This window comes from Bos taurus, chromosome 10 (genome assembly GCF_002263795.3).
Source record: "Bos taurus isolate L1 Dominette 01449 registration number 42190680 breed Hereford chromosome 10, ARS-UCD2.0, whole genome shotgun sequence".
Classification (NCBI taxonomy): Eukaryota; Metazoa; Chordata; class Mammalia; order Artiodactyla; family Bovidae; genus Bos; species Bos taurus.
This window is the reverse complement of record NC_037337.1, coordinates 100,514,953-100,530,764: the sequence shown is the minus strand read 5'-3', so window position 1 is coordinate 100,530,764 and position 15,812 is coordinate 100,514,953. Positions and strand designations below refer to the sequence as shown.

The following is a 15,812-nucleotide window of genomic DNA, read 5'->3' as shown; positions in this document are numbered from 1 at the left end:
TCCTCAGTGTTCAATAACTAAAGTTAGTTAACTACAGAATGATGTTCACAGTGACTAGTCTACCTTGTTTTTGAATAATAAAATACATTTATCTTTATAAAATATAACTATTCATTTGTTTCTATTTTTCAAATGCCCCAAGTGCATTTCCATATTAAGCAATCATTTCAGATCCTGTTTACCAGTTGTTGTATAATATTCATAATATTCATTATAACTTTTTTAATCTCTCAATTGGCTTAAAAATGTGTTTAAAGGTTAAGTGAACTGTGTAAGAATGTTCAGATCCTAGGGAAACAGTAGGAGATTGTGCAAACAGTAAAAGAACTGGCATCAGAAAGCTGAGCTCAAAGGCTAGTTCTGCCGCTTACAGGCTCCATGAAGTTGGGAAAGTCACTTTATCCTTCTGAGGCTCACATTTTCTCATCTGGACAAAGGGCTACTAATAGCAACTACCTCCAAAATGCCGTAAGATTTAACTGAGGTAAGGTGATGTGTGGACCAGTTCTCGCTTAACTGTAAAGCACTTTGCAGATGTGAGGCAGAAGAAGAAATAAAGATGTGAGTCAAGAGGAGCAGAGAACCAACAGACCCGATTCTAATCCCAGGTCTGTTACTAACTGGTTCCTGATACAAATCAGTTTCTCTGGCCTCAGCTTCTTCATCTGAGAAGGGTGTGATGGTCTCAAAGCTTCCCCTTCCCACATCTAAAATTTCACTATTGTAAAGGTGTCTTACTGCCATCGTGTATGTGTGTAGTCAGTCACTCAGTCATGTCCAACTCTCTGTGGCCCCATGGACTGTAGCCCTCCAAGCTCCTCTGTCTATGGAATTTTCCAGGCAAGAATACTGGAATGAGTTGCCATTCCTACTCCAGGGGATCTTCCCAACCCAGGGATCGAACACGTGTCTCTTGAGTCTCCTGCACTGGCAGGCTGATTCTTTACCACTCGCAGGAAGCCATCACGTGATTGCTAAGCAAATGCTCTCTCAAGTAAGCCAGCGATACCTTGCTCTCTTCTTCATGAGGAAATCCATCCCCCAGAAAAAGTTACTGGATTTGAGGCCCTAAAATACATTGCCGTTTCTCAGCCTTTGAAAAGAATCTGAATTTTACCTGTAGTAACATTTTCCAATCTGCACTTTCCACCACCAGTCCTTGTACTGCGAATGTTCCGTGGAAAGGGCAGCCAAATCCAAAGCCTTTGAAAAACAATTCATCTTCAATTAGGATTTTCTCTTCTGACAATAAGCAGAAACAATAAATAATGAAATAAACCATATAATTAGCATCAATCAAAACATGCATTAGAAATCAGATAGAAACTCGAGTTGCTCATGTCTCCAGATGGCCCCACCAATTTTCCCTAAATAATCAGTTCCAGACCAGAGGGCTGACAGCAGATGAGAAGCAAACACTGATCAAAGGGAAGCAGATGTACAGTCTATCTGAATACAGCTTTAATATACAAAGTACAAAACTGGTATTAAAAATTTGTAAGTTTTTACCCCACCAAAATGCTTCCAAACTTAGTGGCAGTCCAGCCTTTACTGTGTAAAGTAGGCCCAAGCTCAGGCCCCACTTTAAAGACAGAGGTCGAGAAACAGGGAAAGATCAAGTATGGAGGCAGAAAAAGGTTTAAAAACAGGGTCATGAAGAAGAACTGATTGCTTGGGTGACTGCCATCTTTAACAACCACTGTTAAGTTATTCTGATGTCACCTTACGTTCCAGTAATCCTAAAGGTCAGGCTTTGCTTGCGATGGACTGAAAAAGAGCTAACTGCTTTCATATTTTATGTGTGCTTATCCCTTTCCCTCTGTCTTCTAGTTTGTTCCTTCTAGTGATTATTCAAGATTAGACAAAAATACCTAATTAACAATTAGGATTCTATACTCAAAAAGCAGAAACCATTTGGACAGAGAGGAAGCAAATCAATCTTTATACAAATGTAAAGTTCACAGGAATCTGAAACTCATGTAAAGATTTGGTTATTAGTTTTAAAAGAATTCTGATTTTTTATAATACTTACTATCCTTTCTATTAAGGCTGAAAACCTTTTATGCTTTAGTCAGTGTTAACATTATCACAATATCCAATAGCTCAGTTACAGTAACTCTTAGATTTTCAGTTCTATAATCTCAGAAGTGAAATGAAAGTCCCTCAGTCATATCCGACTCTTTGTGACCCCATGGACTGTAGCCCGCCAGGCTCCTCTGTCCATGGAATTCTCCAGGCCAGAATACTGGAGTGCGTAGCTGTTCCCTTCTCCAGGGGATCTTCCCAACCCAGGGATCAAACCCAGGTTTCCCGCATTGCAGGCAGATTCTTTACCGTCTGAGCCACCAGGGACGCCCATAATCTCAGAATGTATCCCATATCATTGTTCATTTCTTCATATTAACTCTTATCTGAAATGAACGCCAAAAGAGTTCCTTGAAGCTCCTGCTGCAAAATTAATAACTTTCCTTGTGTTTCCCATCTTCCCTCACTCCAGGGGAGACTTCTAAATATGCAAACTATTTATAAAGGAATGGTGTCACATGCTGAGGTTCTAATGGACTTGAAAAATCAACATCTCTACTTGAAAGCTATGGAAATTAAAAAGAATCCAGAGATAAAAGTGGAAGTGAAAAATGAGGGGGAAAAAAGGCATCATTTCAATTATCTCTAGAAATACCAGAAAACCATATTTCAATCAGCTCAGTTCAGGAGTACATTGTAAATATCTGAGTCATATTCCTTTTAACTTAATCTTTTAGACCTGTTAAAGCAAACAGATCAGATTCACTTTCAGACTTAATATAACATTCTATTTTTCATAAAAATATGTCATTCTGAATTTTTTTTACATATTCTAATTTTTCCAAGATTAGATTTAGTGCTGACTACAGGCTGTTGATTTTGCTTTCAGATATGGTTCCCGTATATGACTCACATGCCCACATATTTGTCTAAGCCAATCAAGGAAATTAATATGAATTACAGATATAGAATAAAAATGGCAAAAATTACATGTTAATGATCACTCTTCATTCGATGACTGAGGCTGCACTAGGCAAAACCACCATTATGATTCGAAATGGACCCTGCATCCCCTGGGAACAGGCGCCCGCTTCTTAAGCGGCTTTGCTGTTCGCGAATGGTGCCGTGTTGTTGAGTCCCTCAGGAATTAATTTCATTCTTTACTTCTGATTTATGCTGAAAATAGCTTAGGAATCAAACACAACTGCCATCGTAATAAGATGCACAATTAAAGGCTGTTAACATTTTTAAATTTTAAAGAGGTGACCGAAGAGCTGTATTTTTTTAAAGTCTTTGCCAGCTTTTTAAAATAAATGACTAGATACTTATATCTTAGGATCTTTGAATAAACTAATCAATCCAATATCTGGTTTTTAATAAAGACCTGCAAGGTTATAAATAAGTTCATAAAAGTCCCTATGAACAGGGAGCCTTGGCAGATCCAGACAACAAAACACCTGTGAATACGTCCAACTAGGTGTCCCAGAGACGCTCCTAGTGATAGCTGGACACAGTGCCCCCAACCACCGAAGTTTAAACAAACAGTCTTCCATTCACTACTGTGAGAGCTGTGACAACGTCAGCATGATGAAATTCAACAGCTTATGGAGATAAAGATCTCAGAATCCCCAATCCACATGCCACTTCAGTTCTGTCAATATTGCCAACACTGCCCCAAAAAGGGAGAGGAAGGGAAAGACTTATTAAGAACCCAAAAGCAAAAAGACATTTTTCCATAAAACAAATCGTTTTTTTCAATGTACCTCCTTTTCTCACTATTATGTAAATGTCAAGATGTAGAACATCTTCAAGATGAAGCTATTCATGAGGATATCATCATCATGACCCATAACTGGCATATGATCTATCAGTTTTCTGAACCCACCGCCTACAACTTCTCCCCTCTCAGACTTCACTCCAGCCACACTGGCCTCCTCAACGTTCCTTAAACGACCCAAGAATGCTGATACCCAGGGCCTCTGCGGTCAGTCTTTCTGACTTAACGTGCTCTTCTTCCACCGAACCACGTGGTTCGTCTTCCTTCCTTTAGGCCTCTGTTTAAACATCTTTTCAAAGTGAACTTTATCAACCGCCTTCTAAGTGAAAGTGAAGTCACTCAGTTGTGTCCAACTCTTTGCGACCCCGTGGACTGTAGCGCAGCAGGCTCCTCTGTCTCTGGGATTTTCCAGGCAATAATACTGGAGTGGGTTGCCATTTCCTTCTTCAGGGGGGTCTTCCCAACCCAGGGATCGAACCCAGGTCTCCCACATTGCAGGCAGATGCTTTACCATCTGACCCACCAGGAAAGCAGCCGCCTTCTACCTCATCTAAAATAATATCATCCTCAATGTCATCATCTATTCCCTTCCCTGGTTTCCCTGCTTTATTTTTATATTACTTATCCCATGACATTTTATATATTTTTAAAATTTGCTAACTGTCTCCGTTCCTTGCCCAACCGGAACGTAATTTCCAAAAGAGCAGAGATTTTGTCTGTTCGCTTCACCCTGTGGTCTCAGGGCCTGGAACAGTGCCTGGCACACTGTGGCGGCTGAGAATGTGCAGGAAGAAAAAATAAACATCTCTGCAATAAATGAATCAATCTTCAACAAGTCAAGAAACTTATGATCTAGTAATTACAAACATTTACTCATTTATAAAAGGGGATGGTATGTGAATGTTTCTTTTTACTGACAATGTAACTATGTGATTTCATATATCACTCTATAATGCTCTGACCAGCTTTATACTGAGTGAAAATGGCATGAACTGTACTTACTTTTATTTACAGCAACGTGCCCAGTTTCTCAGTCATTCCAGCCTTAGTTTCTCTTTTCTCTATGTGACCACATCCACCATCACTCCCTTACAGATAACCACCACACTCAGTATATCTGGCCCGGGCTCTCACCTACATTTTAGGGGCACAGCTTCTGATACATGCAGTGGCATCTCCACTTGGATCGGCTTTCACAATTTCAAACTGAAAATGCCTTTCAGCTTCTTTACAATCTAACCTCCTTCCCTAACAATCCCATGTCTGTTAGTAAAACAATCGCTCTCACAGCATCTTCCACACCAAATCCAGCATCACATTCTGTCACTTCTTTCTGACAATGCCTCAAAATGCTCCCACTATTTAGGATATGGCTTATTTATTTCTCATTCCATATCCTCTTCATGTTTTTACCCTTCTTTTACATTTTCTCCCTCCCTTTCCAAAAAAATCTTACTGGATTTTTACTAATATCATCCCCTGATTTTTCCCCTTGATATCTGGTAATAATATCAGAACCTCACAATTACCTTTCTAACTGTTTCATTGTGTCAATTTTATTTCCTCAGCTAGATTACATGGCTTAGAAGAGGCAGGAAAAAACGTATTTTTATATAGCATAATGGTTGACACATAGAAAACACAACTGAGAAAAACGCTTTTGTCTCCCTGCATACTAAATACATAGGTATAAAGCTTTTTCTGTGAATAAAGAATGACAAAAAACACTATCATTAGACAGTATAGAATTAACTACATTTGATCTCACAAAATCTGTGCAGTTACTACTCGTTTGCATATTAGCATGTAAAAATTACCACAAATGGAGAAGTCATATGCACATAACCTTGAAATTCTCTGTTCAAAGGCTACCAAGATGACTGATTATTGATTACTGTTGAATTTGGGTGATGATTGATGCGAGTTCATTACACTCGCATTATACATTCTACCTGCACATGTTTGAAATTTTCTATCACAAAGTGTTAAACAGGAGAGATGGGAACATTACCAAAAAAACCCAGAAACACAGCATCAATAGGCAGATTCTTTACCACTACGCCGCCAGGACGTCCAATACAGGTGTCAGGAAACTATAATCACTATTCACACCAAAGAGGAAAAGGGACCCACCATGCTATTAGGGTAAAAATAAACTTTAACGAAAACATATTATGCAGCGTTCTCGATTACCCATACCTTGCCCTTTAATGGAGATCGATTGCTCCACCGATCAGGCATAAGTCTTACTACTTCTATAGTTATACAAACTTTCCTGCTGAAACGAACAACGGATTTGAAAGTATGAGTAATTCTCCAATCTTTAATAATTCCAGCTGTTTATACGGTAATAAATAGGACATTTCCAAATCTAAATCCCCCAAATCAGAAAAATTACATTAAAAAATAGTGCAAATTCAAAACTTACAGTCTTAACATCATTTTCATGATGAAAGATATATTCAAACAGAGCCTGTGAAGAAAGAATAAAAAAAATACATTACATTTTATTTTAATGAAGGTGCTCTATTGTTATAGCAAAACCCAAAGGCTATTTTGATAGCAGCTGGATTGAACCAAAATAACAAAGTCCTCTAAAGTGCCTGGAATTTATAAGTAAAGGGTAGATCCATACATTTGTTACAATCACTCATTTTAAAACAAGGCTACTTACAACTGATGCCTGTTTTTAAAAATAGGAACTGGAAAGTTCAAGAATACGAACTGGACAGCTCACCAGTTTTTTTCATATTACACATGCTATTTTATCAGAAACAGACAAATGAAAAGACCAACCTTAGGAGTGTCATAAAACTGCATGTATTATACAGTCATTGTGATATTAATAATGACACCTCAGACATGGGAAAATCTGGAAGCTCTTTCTGAAACAAAGCAGAGTTTAACTGCAAAGTAAGATGTTTTTCCTGATATGCAGATGTCTCTATGTGCAGCAAGGCTGAGAACCATTATCCTAATACTGCCCCCAACTCATCTGGATAAATAAGCATCTACCGGACTGCCTCTTGGTGGTACTATATTTATCCATAAATACCATTATTTTACACTTGCAAAGCGTACACTTCTACCCCCGGAAAATATCAAGGTTATTAAGAGAGATCACTTGAAAGCAACCAAAAAAAGAATAAATAAATCAAGATAAAGCCCTCTTTAAAAAATCTATTCCTAATTCTCCATTTGTTCAATTATTTTTTAAAAGGTTATGAGTACAGCTTGCGTCCTGATAAGTTAAGTCAAGGCAAGTTGGAGACCAAAGACAGAGAAACTTGGCATTATTTCCACAACACATTAAATAAGTGCAAAATCTAGTTCAGTTTGAATTTCATAACATAAACCAGGTCTGTCCTGGAAGCATCCTAATTTAATTGAGGGAAATGCCTCCATTGACTACAATCCCTGGTTAGAAAACAGCAATGGTATCAAGTAGCCAATGAGCCACCTCTAATAAATGGCCTGAAAAGATAAGCAATCAGATATTCCTCATAAAGGTAAAAGAAATAAGTAAAACTTTATGACTACTAAATCAAGTTGACTAGACCACTATCAAATAAGAAATGAAGAAAAATATCATTGGCATTGTTACCATCTGATTTCCTGTTTACCAGCTAGCATTCTTTTTTCTGACTTAAGTTTCAAGTCTGTATGGCTAGAGTTCTTTTTCGCCTTCCCTAGAATGTTTGTGTGTGAAAGTCGCTCAGTCGTGTCCAACTCTTTGTGAGCCCATGGACTACTCAGTCTATGGAATTCTCCAGGCCAGAACACTGGAGTGGGTAGCCTTTCCCTTCTCCAGGGGATCTTCCCAACCCAGGGATCAAACCCAGGTCTCCTGCCTTGCAGGCGGATTCTTTACCAGCCACAAGGAAAGTCCCTAGAATGTTTAACATTTAGTAAATGTTAAACGCCAGTAGAACTAATAATAGGAACAAGCTCAGCACTCATGCACAGAATTCACAGAATTACAGCTAAAAACCTGAGCTAGGCTTATACCAGTTTCTGGAAACTAACTGCTCCTGGCTCTGAATTATTCTATGCTCACCTTCAAATTCTTTTCTACTGGAAAGGTCAGGAACATCCTTCTTTATATTCCTCCCCCTCCCCTTTCTTTCTATTACTCTTTGTCTTTAATTTAGAAAAGAATTTAATAGTTAGTTGGCTTGCCATTGTCTGGCTTAAGTAATCTTTATTGAGATGTCAGATTAATTACTAATTAGAAAGAGAACATTTTTCTATCTTCTTTTTGACAGTTCTAAAATCCTACAAGGATAGAAAATTATTTTTCTGAGAATAGTCCAAGCTAAAAAAGAAAAATACACACACATACAGATGACACCCTAAACGTCATTACCCAAAGATGGTGCTGTGTATCTGCTTTGTTACGAATTGCTATTCTTTATTAGGAGAAAATGAACTTCCTATTATGATAGTATATATGCTTTATTTCTGATTGACTTTCCTTAATACTAAAAGAAAGTTCAGATATTAATTAAACATTTCCATTTCAATCAAGGCAAAGTCTTTTTTCTTCACAAATTTTTATCCATTTCCTGCAATGCTATTATGATAAGTCCCTCATAGTTCAGTTGGTAAAGAATCCACCTGCAATGCAGGAGACCCTGGTTCTATTCCTGGGCCAGGAAGATCAGCTGGAGAAGGGATAGGCTATACCCACTCCAGTATTCTTGGGGTGCCCTTGTGGCTCAACTGGTAAAGAATCCACCTGCAATGCAGGAGACCTGGTTTCAATCTCTGGGTTGGGAAGATCCCTTGGAGAAGGGAAAGGTTACCCACTCCAGTATTCTGGCCTGGAGAATTATGGACTGTATAGTCCATGGGGTTGCAAAGAGTCGGACACGACTGAGTGAAGCGACTTTAACTTTCACTTTGAACATCACTTCATAACATAAAATAACTTTAAGTACATACCTTTGCCAATTTAGGTTTCTGGGCATATTTTGCTAAATTCAGTCTAGATAAATTTATGAAAGGTCCATCAGGACTTGTAAGCATGGAAGCCTGTGGGGAGAAATGACAGAACAAGAAAAACTGAAACTTTCTCTTGAAACAAAAATTGAATTTAACATTCATAAAATTATAAATCCAACACAGGTAAAAAAGAATCACCTTCAAAAATCTTCCATATAATTCCCTACTATAAAAAGAGTGGAAAATGATGCAACATTACATAAATTACTTTGGTCATCCAAGGCTACGGTGCAGCTGCCGGAACTTACCGTTCCCAGCCTGACAAACCTCCCGGACGAGCTGGCGATGGGGCGGGCGGTGTAGGCGGTCCTCGGCGTTTTGATGGCCTGCTCTATAGTGCCTGGCCTTCCGCTTTGCGTGCTGGGCCTCAGGAAACCTGTAATGGGTCTTCCAGCTTGAGTGACTGGCCTGCGAAGATTGTAAATCGTTAGTGTCCGACGAAGATCTAGAGAGGAAGGCTCTCACACAGTCTGGCCGGTATTTGGCGGTGGCGGCGGGGGTGGATGAAACAGGAGTGCACTGCCGTACCTGACAGCCGGGCTCGGCCCTCCTGTCTGATTAGTCCCGGGGAGTTTCAGAGACGTTCCAGGGCCTAGGAGATCAGACGGCAAGTTCAATTCACGTATTATTTATAAATCGGTAAAAACTGTCCGCTAATGCAATTTTCACGAGTGCGCTGGCCTGACGGAAAAGACCTTAACAACAAGAACTGAACCTAGTAAGATGTGTTTGGCTCATATTTACTGAGTACCTATGTTACTTTTGTTATCACATTTAATCTTCACACTAATTCTGTAGGGTACATAGTACTAACCCATTTAGCAAAGGCTTAGAGACTTAGGTAAACAGGTCAACCTGTTAGCAGAGCCAGCATTCACACTCAAGATAAGACGGGGTCCAAAGCTCTGACGCATTAAAAAGAGAGTTCTATACTCCCAGGTGGTGCTCATGGTAAAGATCCTGCCTGCCAAAGAAGGTAAGACATAAGAGACCCTGCTTCAATCCCTGGGTTGGGAAGATCCCCTGGAGAAGGAAACAGCAACCTACTCCAATATTCTTGCCTGGAGAAGCCCATGGACAGAGAAGTCTAGCAGGCTGAAGTCCACAGGGTCACATGGAGCCGGACACGACTGAAGCGACTTAGCAGCAGCATACTCATTGTTTATTTTTCATGCAAACTTCTTCTCCCAGGAAAAGATCATTTACCCCCAATATCTAGAATTTAGATATTTTAACTCCAAAAGACCAAATGATAGGGAAAAGAGACACTTTAAAACAGCTATTACCTTCCAAACATGTATAAATGACTGACCACTGTCACAACTAAGAAATTCCTAGCAAGACCCCCAGATGTCATGGTAATCACCCAATGCCATTCACAGCAGCACACCTGCGGGCTGGGACTAGGCCACTGTGACAGTCGTGATGGGCATTCTCTGCCAAGCCAATCAATCACTCCACCACCTCACATCATGCATCACAGCAAAGCATCTTCAGTTACTACAAGGAAGTGATGCTTTCATATGGTCAATGTTTAAAAATCCTTTTAGAACACTGCTGTTGTTTGGATGCTTTCCTGTGTTTACAGACTCTTGGATAAACAATCTTTCATTATATTAGATCAGACTGAATGCATTTTTATAAAACATTTTTAAAACGTATAATTTCTATTGAAAAATAGTTAAACATCAGTCTCATACTTTGAGATAATACAATTGAATTGTGCTTTTGTACTGTTTAGGCAGAATAGAGGCCATTTACTTGAGGTAGTATTTTTTCACATATACACACTTCATGTATATAATGTCTTATTTTTATTACCAAAAACAAAAGCATATACAGAGCATTCTGCGCCTCCTAATGGCATTTCATTTACTTAACTGAAAAATCAATACTTACGGGGAACTTGAGCAATAGCATTCTCATCCAGTATCATTTCTGCGATTCCTTCCTCATCTACGTCGATTTCATCCACGTACACCATTTCAGTCAGTGCTCGTGCTTTCAAAATCCAGGCTGCCTAATAAGCATGGATAAGACAGAGCATATCTTAACTCGCACTGGAAGTAGTGCAAAGCCTGGGAAGCTAACCACCCTTCATCATTGTCTAATTTTACCAAGCATATTTACCACACAGTGCATAATACTGATTTAAAGGGCGATGTCGAGAGGCTAACACAAGAAGACAGGGTCATTATTCACCAAGAAACAACCTGTATGTATCAACTACCTAATACACGGCAGGGAGGCGACTGCCTGGCGCTCTTCTAACACGCCTTTTTAGAAGTGAAAGAAGAGCTTTATAGAAAGCTTTACTAGAATAGTAACTTCAGAACAAATGAATAAAGCTACAACCACAGGGTCCTGTCTTCCCCCTCCAGAGCTACACCCTTCACGAAAACTTTCCTGATGGTTGAACTCTAAACCTACTTCCCTCTTACCTTTCTCATAAAGCAGTCTCTTGATACTTATATTATTATGTATGTACCGTATTTGACAAACACTCTAATTCCCTGGGCATCTGTTTGCCCTCCCTTTCCCCAGAACACAAGCTTTTTTACCTTGTTCACTTTGAATTTTCCGTAACACCTATGGTTTTTGTATATAATAGGTGTTTCAAAACTGTTGACTTGAACTAAGATCAATTTTTGCCACTTTTTAGTAACTAATCAACACAATCTCAGTTGTTTTGTGATCTAGTCAGTAGAAACCCTGCTAGAGAGTGGAAGAAAAAAAAATTGAAAAGATAATTAAGGAGTTTAGAAAATATCTTACCAGCTTTGCTTTACCTTGAGAAATCAGACGTAAAGCTGTGCACAACTGAATACCTTACTAAACATTTAAAACTGCCTGAACACAAAAGTTTATCTTTCTGCCTCAATAGAAAAGTGAAAGTGAAAGTCACTCAATCATGACTCTTTGGGACCCCCATAGACTGTAGCCCACCAGGCTCCTCTGTCCATGGGATTCTCCAGGCAAGAGTACTGGAGTGGGTTGCCATGCCCTCCTCCAGGGATCTTCCTGACCCAGGGATTGAACCCGGGTCTCCTGCATTGAGAGCAGATTCTTTACCGTCTGAGCCACCAGGGAAGCCCAAACATTTATTAAACACTTAAAACTGCTTCAGCAGAAAAGTTTGCCTTTCTGCCTCAATAGAAGCAGAGAGCAGTAAAGCTTGGTACCCTGTGGAAGCTGTGGGGAGAAGGGCACCCTTGAAGCAGCAGTACAGGACAGACTCTCAAGTGGAAAGGAAAAATTAAAAAAAAGAAAAAATAAAGTGGAGAGGAGGTAGCAGCAAGGAGAGGGGTTACTCCTCATCACCCTAGGAACCGGGCTGTGAAGCATGCTGCAGGCGGACAAAGGGACAGAGAGAGGAACAGACAGAGGCAATGAGATGTCCAAAGGGCCCTTATCAAGACCTCGAGATGTGCTCAGTCATCAGCGTGTACTGATGGAGCGCCTCATTACATAGCATTGTGCTACAGGTTCCGAGAAGGAAACACAAGCACCTTCAAACATGGATCCTAATTTCCCTGAAGGTATCACCTACTGGATTAAACAACAGGGCCAAGGAGCGCATGACATGTGACGAATGTGCGACATGGAAAATAGTTTTACAAGAATTAGAAAGCAGAGCTGCTCTTGTGGGCTGAAGGAACTGGAATTTTTTTTTTTTTTTTTCAATTTTTAAAGAATAAAAGAAACTCCTCAGGCTTTCATTTTAATGGGAACAAAGAAGGCTGACTTCACAACATATTTAGGCTCCTTGAGTGAAATTACATGTAACTAGATTGTGGGATTTGGGGCTCGTACTTTTCTGGCTGAGGTTTACTGGATTCTTATCAGATAACTTAGAATAAAATATTTCAAATGTTATGCATAAATTCAGCACAATTAAATGGGCAAAACATGGGCCCAAAGAACTGATTTGTTTGTTAGAAAAAGTCAGTTTCAGTTGGAACTGCATCTAACTGTGAGAGCCACCAAAGGGTAGAAACCTGAGATTTTCACACACAAAAAAGATGAGGAAAGTTGCCAGATCTATACAGCTGTCCGCAGGGGTCACAGAAGTTGTTGATGGCTTGGACTTATGGTTTAACTTTGAGGATGAAAGAAAGTAATCCTGATTTATCTTTAAGTCCTCACAGTTTATGCTGCTCTCCAAGTATCGGAAGGCTTTTTTTCAAAAGGGTATTCTTCGCTCAGCACCCTCTGGCGGACGGGAAGGACTGCGGCACTTTCTCTTCACACAGGAAAGCAAGACACGGGCCTCACTGGTTCCTTCTCACATTCCCAGGGGGCACACACTGCACCCAAGGTCCTAAGAACTGAGCTGGGTAGGCCACAGCCCAGGTTCTAGCTTCTAAGAATTTCAGTGTTACAGTTCAGTTCAGTTCAGTCACTCAGTTGTGTCCGACTCTTTGCGACCCCATGAATCACAGCACGCCAGGCCTCCCTGTCCATCACCAACTCCGGGAGTTTACCCAAACTCATGTCCATCAAGTCGGTGATGCCATCCAGCCATCTCATCCTCTGTCATCCCCTTCTCCTCCTGCCCCCAATCCCTCCCAGCATCAAGGTCTTTTCCAGTGAGTCAACTCTTCACATCAGGTGGCCAAAGTACTGGAGTTTCAGCTTCATCATGAGTCCTTCCAATGAACACCCAGGGCTGATGTCCTTCAGGGTGGACTGGTTGGATCTCCTTGCAGTCCAAGGGACTCTCAAGAGTCTTCTCCAACACCACAGTTCAAAAGCATCAATTCTTCTGCACTCAGCTTTCTTTATAGTCCATCTCTCACATCCGTACATGACCACTGGAAAAACCATAGCCTTGACTAGACGGACCTTTGTGGGCAAAGTAATGTCTCTGCTTTTGAATATGCTATCTAGGTTGGTCATAACTTTCCTTCCAAGGAGTAAGCATCTTTTAATTTCATGGCTGCAATCACCATCTGCAGTGACTTTGGAGCCCCCCCAAAAATAAAGTCTGCCACTATTTCCACATCTATTTCCCAGGAAGTGATGGGACCAGATGCCATGATCTTAGTTTTCTAAATGTTGAGCTTTAAGCCCACTTTTTCACTCTCTTTTACTTTCATCAAGAGGCTTTTTAGTTCCTCTTCACTTTCTACTATAAGGGTGGTATCATCTGCATATCTGAGGTTATTGATATCAGTGTTACAGGCAGGGTATAAAAACAAAAATCTGGAACATGGCAGAGAAAGGCACCCAAATGCCTTGTCAGTTCAGTTCAGTCGTTCAGTCACGTCCAACTCTTTGCAACCTCATGGAGTGCAGCACAACAAGCCTCCCTGTCCATCACCAATTCCCGGAGTTTACTCAAACTCATGTCCATTGAGTTGGTGATGCCATCCAACCATCTCATCCTCTGTTGTCCCCTTCTCCTCCCGCCTTCAGTCTTTCCCAGCATCAGGGTCTTTTCAAATGAGTCTGTTCTTCGCATCAGGTGGCCCAAGTATTGGCGCTTCAGCTTCAGTATCAGTCCTTCCAATGAACACCCAGGCTTGATTTCCTTTAGGATGGACTGGTTTGATCTCCTTGCAGTCCAAGGGATTCTCAAGAGTCTTCTCCAACACCACAGTTCAAAAGCATCAATTCTTCTGCACTCAGCTTTCTTTATAGTCCAACTCTCACATCCATACATGACTATTGGAAAAACCATAGCATTGACTAGACGGACCTTTGTTAGCAAAGTAATGTCTCTGGTTTTTAATATGGTGTCTAGGTTGGTCATAACTTTTCTTTCAAGGAGCAAGCGTCTTTTAATGTCATGGCTGTAGTCACCATCTGCAGTGATTTTGGAGTCCAAAAAATGAAGTCTGCCACTGTTTCCCCATCTATTTGCCATGAAGTGATGGGACCGGATGCTTTGGGGTGGGGGGAAAGGTGAAGAGTTCGGCACCCAGGCCAAGACACGAGAGCGAGTGCCAGGCGACACAGGTGAGGAAGAGGAGGAAGCCCCACTTTGGAGCTGATCTGGACAAAGTAAAGGGCCGGGCTCAGCTGAGGAGAAGCTGCTTGGCAAGAAGCTGGAGGGAGAGTCAAGGGCAAACGCGGGACCCTGTGTGCGCGGAGAGGGGTGCGGACTTCCCCCCTGAGGAGGGGCTAGTAAAATTTCAGGAGGACAGGGAGTCCCCTACGTACGAAGGAGTTTAGTCCCAAGAGCACAGAGGTCCAATCTGTTCCTACGTCCCACAAGTTAGCCTAGGTACCCAGCGAACACAACCGGCTATAAAGTACTGTGCTGTTACGTAGCTTTATGATGCTGTTCACACAAATAACACGTAAAAAAACAAAGCAGCTTTAATCTTACAGTACAGGACCTTGAAAAGGACAGTAGTACAGCAGCTGGCACTCAAGGGCCGGCAGCGAGTCAACAGGCAAGTGGAGTTACCACCCGGAGGAGGTAGACGAAGCGGAAGAGGGCGGAGCTGAAAGGCTCGTCAGGGCGGGAGCTGCGGCGGCGCAGCATCACCTATGCTGACGTCACTCACGCTCACGCAGCGTCACGCTCACGCAGCGTCACGCTCACGCAGCGTCACTCACACTGACGCAACTGAACACACATGCGCCCGATGGCACGTCTGCAGGTTCACAACCCAAAGGCTCGTGTGTAGGGGGCATAACATATGATTTGGAACCCGAGTTAAATTAACTTTCTAAAAGTCAAGTTTTTATTAGTGTAGTATCATTGAGACAGTTGGATATTAATTATCAATACACATATTTTGTAAAACCATTTTCATACGCATACTGTCACCTCAGAGTCCAATCCATCAGGCTTCTTGACCTCCATCCTCCTACTAAACTCTCAAATATTAAGGGCAGCTTTTTTTATATAAGGATAGGAAAGTAAATCCACTATTCCCCCCTCACCAAATGAATATATGCTTCAGAAGCCAAATAGGAAGATTTATTTTTTAAATTTTTATTCCATAAGAATTCATTTTTTCCAAAAAGTAAATAGATTTATATTTGTTTCATT

The 15,812-nt window shown here is 40.9% G+C and overlaps 1 protein-coding gene across 1 annotated transcript in view; it reads right to left on the bottom strand.

Moving 5' to 3' along the window:
• The window catches only part of TTC8 (tetratricopeptide repeat domain 8), a 46,761-nt gene extending 31,479 nt beyond the window's left edge, over positions 1–15,282 (bottom strand). Inside the window, exons 1-7 of the mRNA XM_059890965.1 lie at positions 15,151–15,282; positions 10,706–10,826; positions 9,335–9,398; positions 9,055–9,214; positions 8,747–8,836; positions 6,231–6,275; positions 1,118–1,203 (exon numbers count right to left, since the gene is read on the bottom strand). Of these exons, the coding sequence (XP_059746948.1) occupies positions 1,118–1,203; positions 6,231–6,275; positions 8,747–8,836; positions 9,055–9,214; positions 9,335–9,398; positions 10,706–10,790 (530 nt within the window). The 5' untranslated portion in view covers positions 10,791–10,826; positions 15,151–15,282. The remainder of the gene's footprint in view (positions 1–1,117; positions 1,204–6,230; positions 6,276–8,746; positions 8,837–9,054; positions 9,215–9,334; positions 9,399–10,705; positions 10,827–15,150) is intronic.
• Positions 15,283–15,812: the final 530 nt, after the last annotated feature.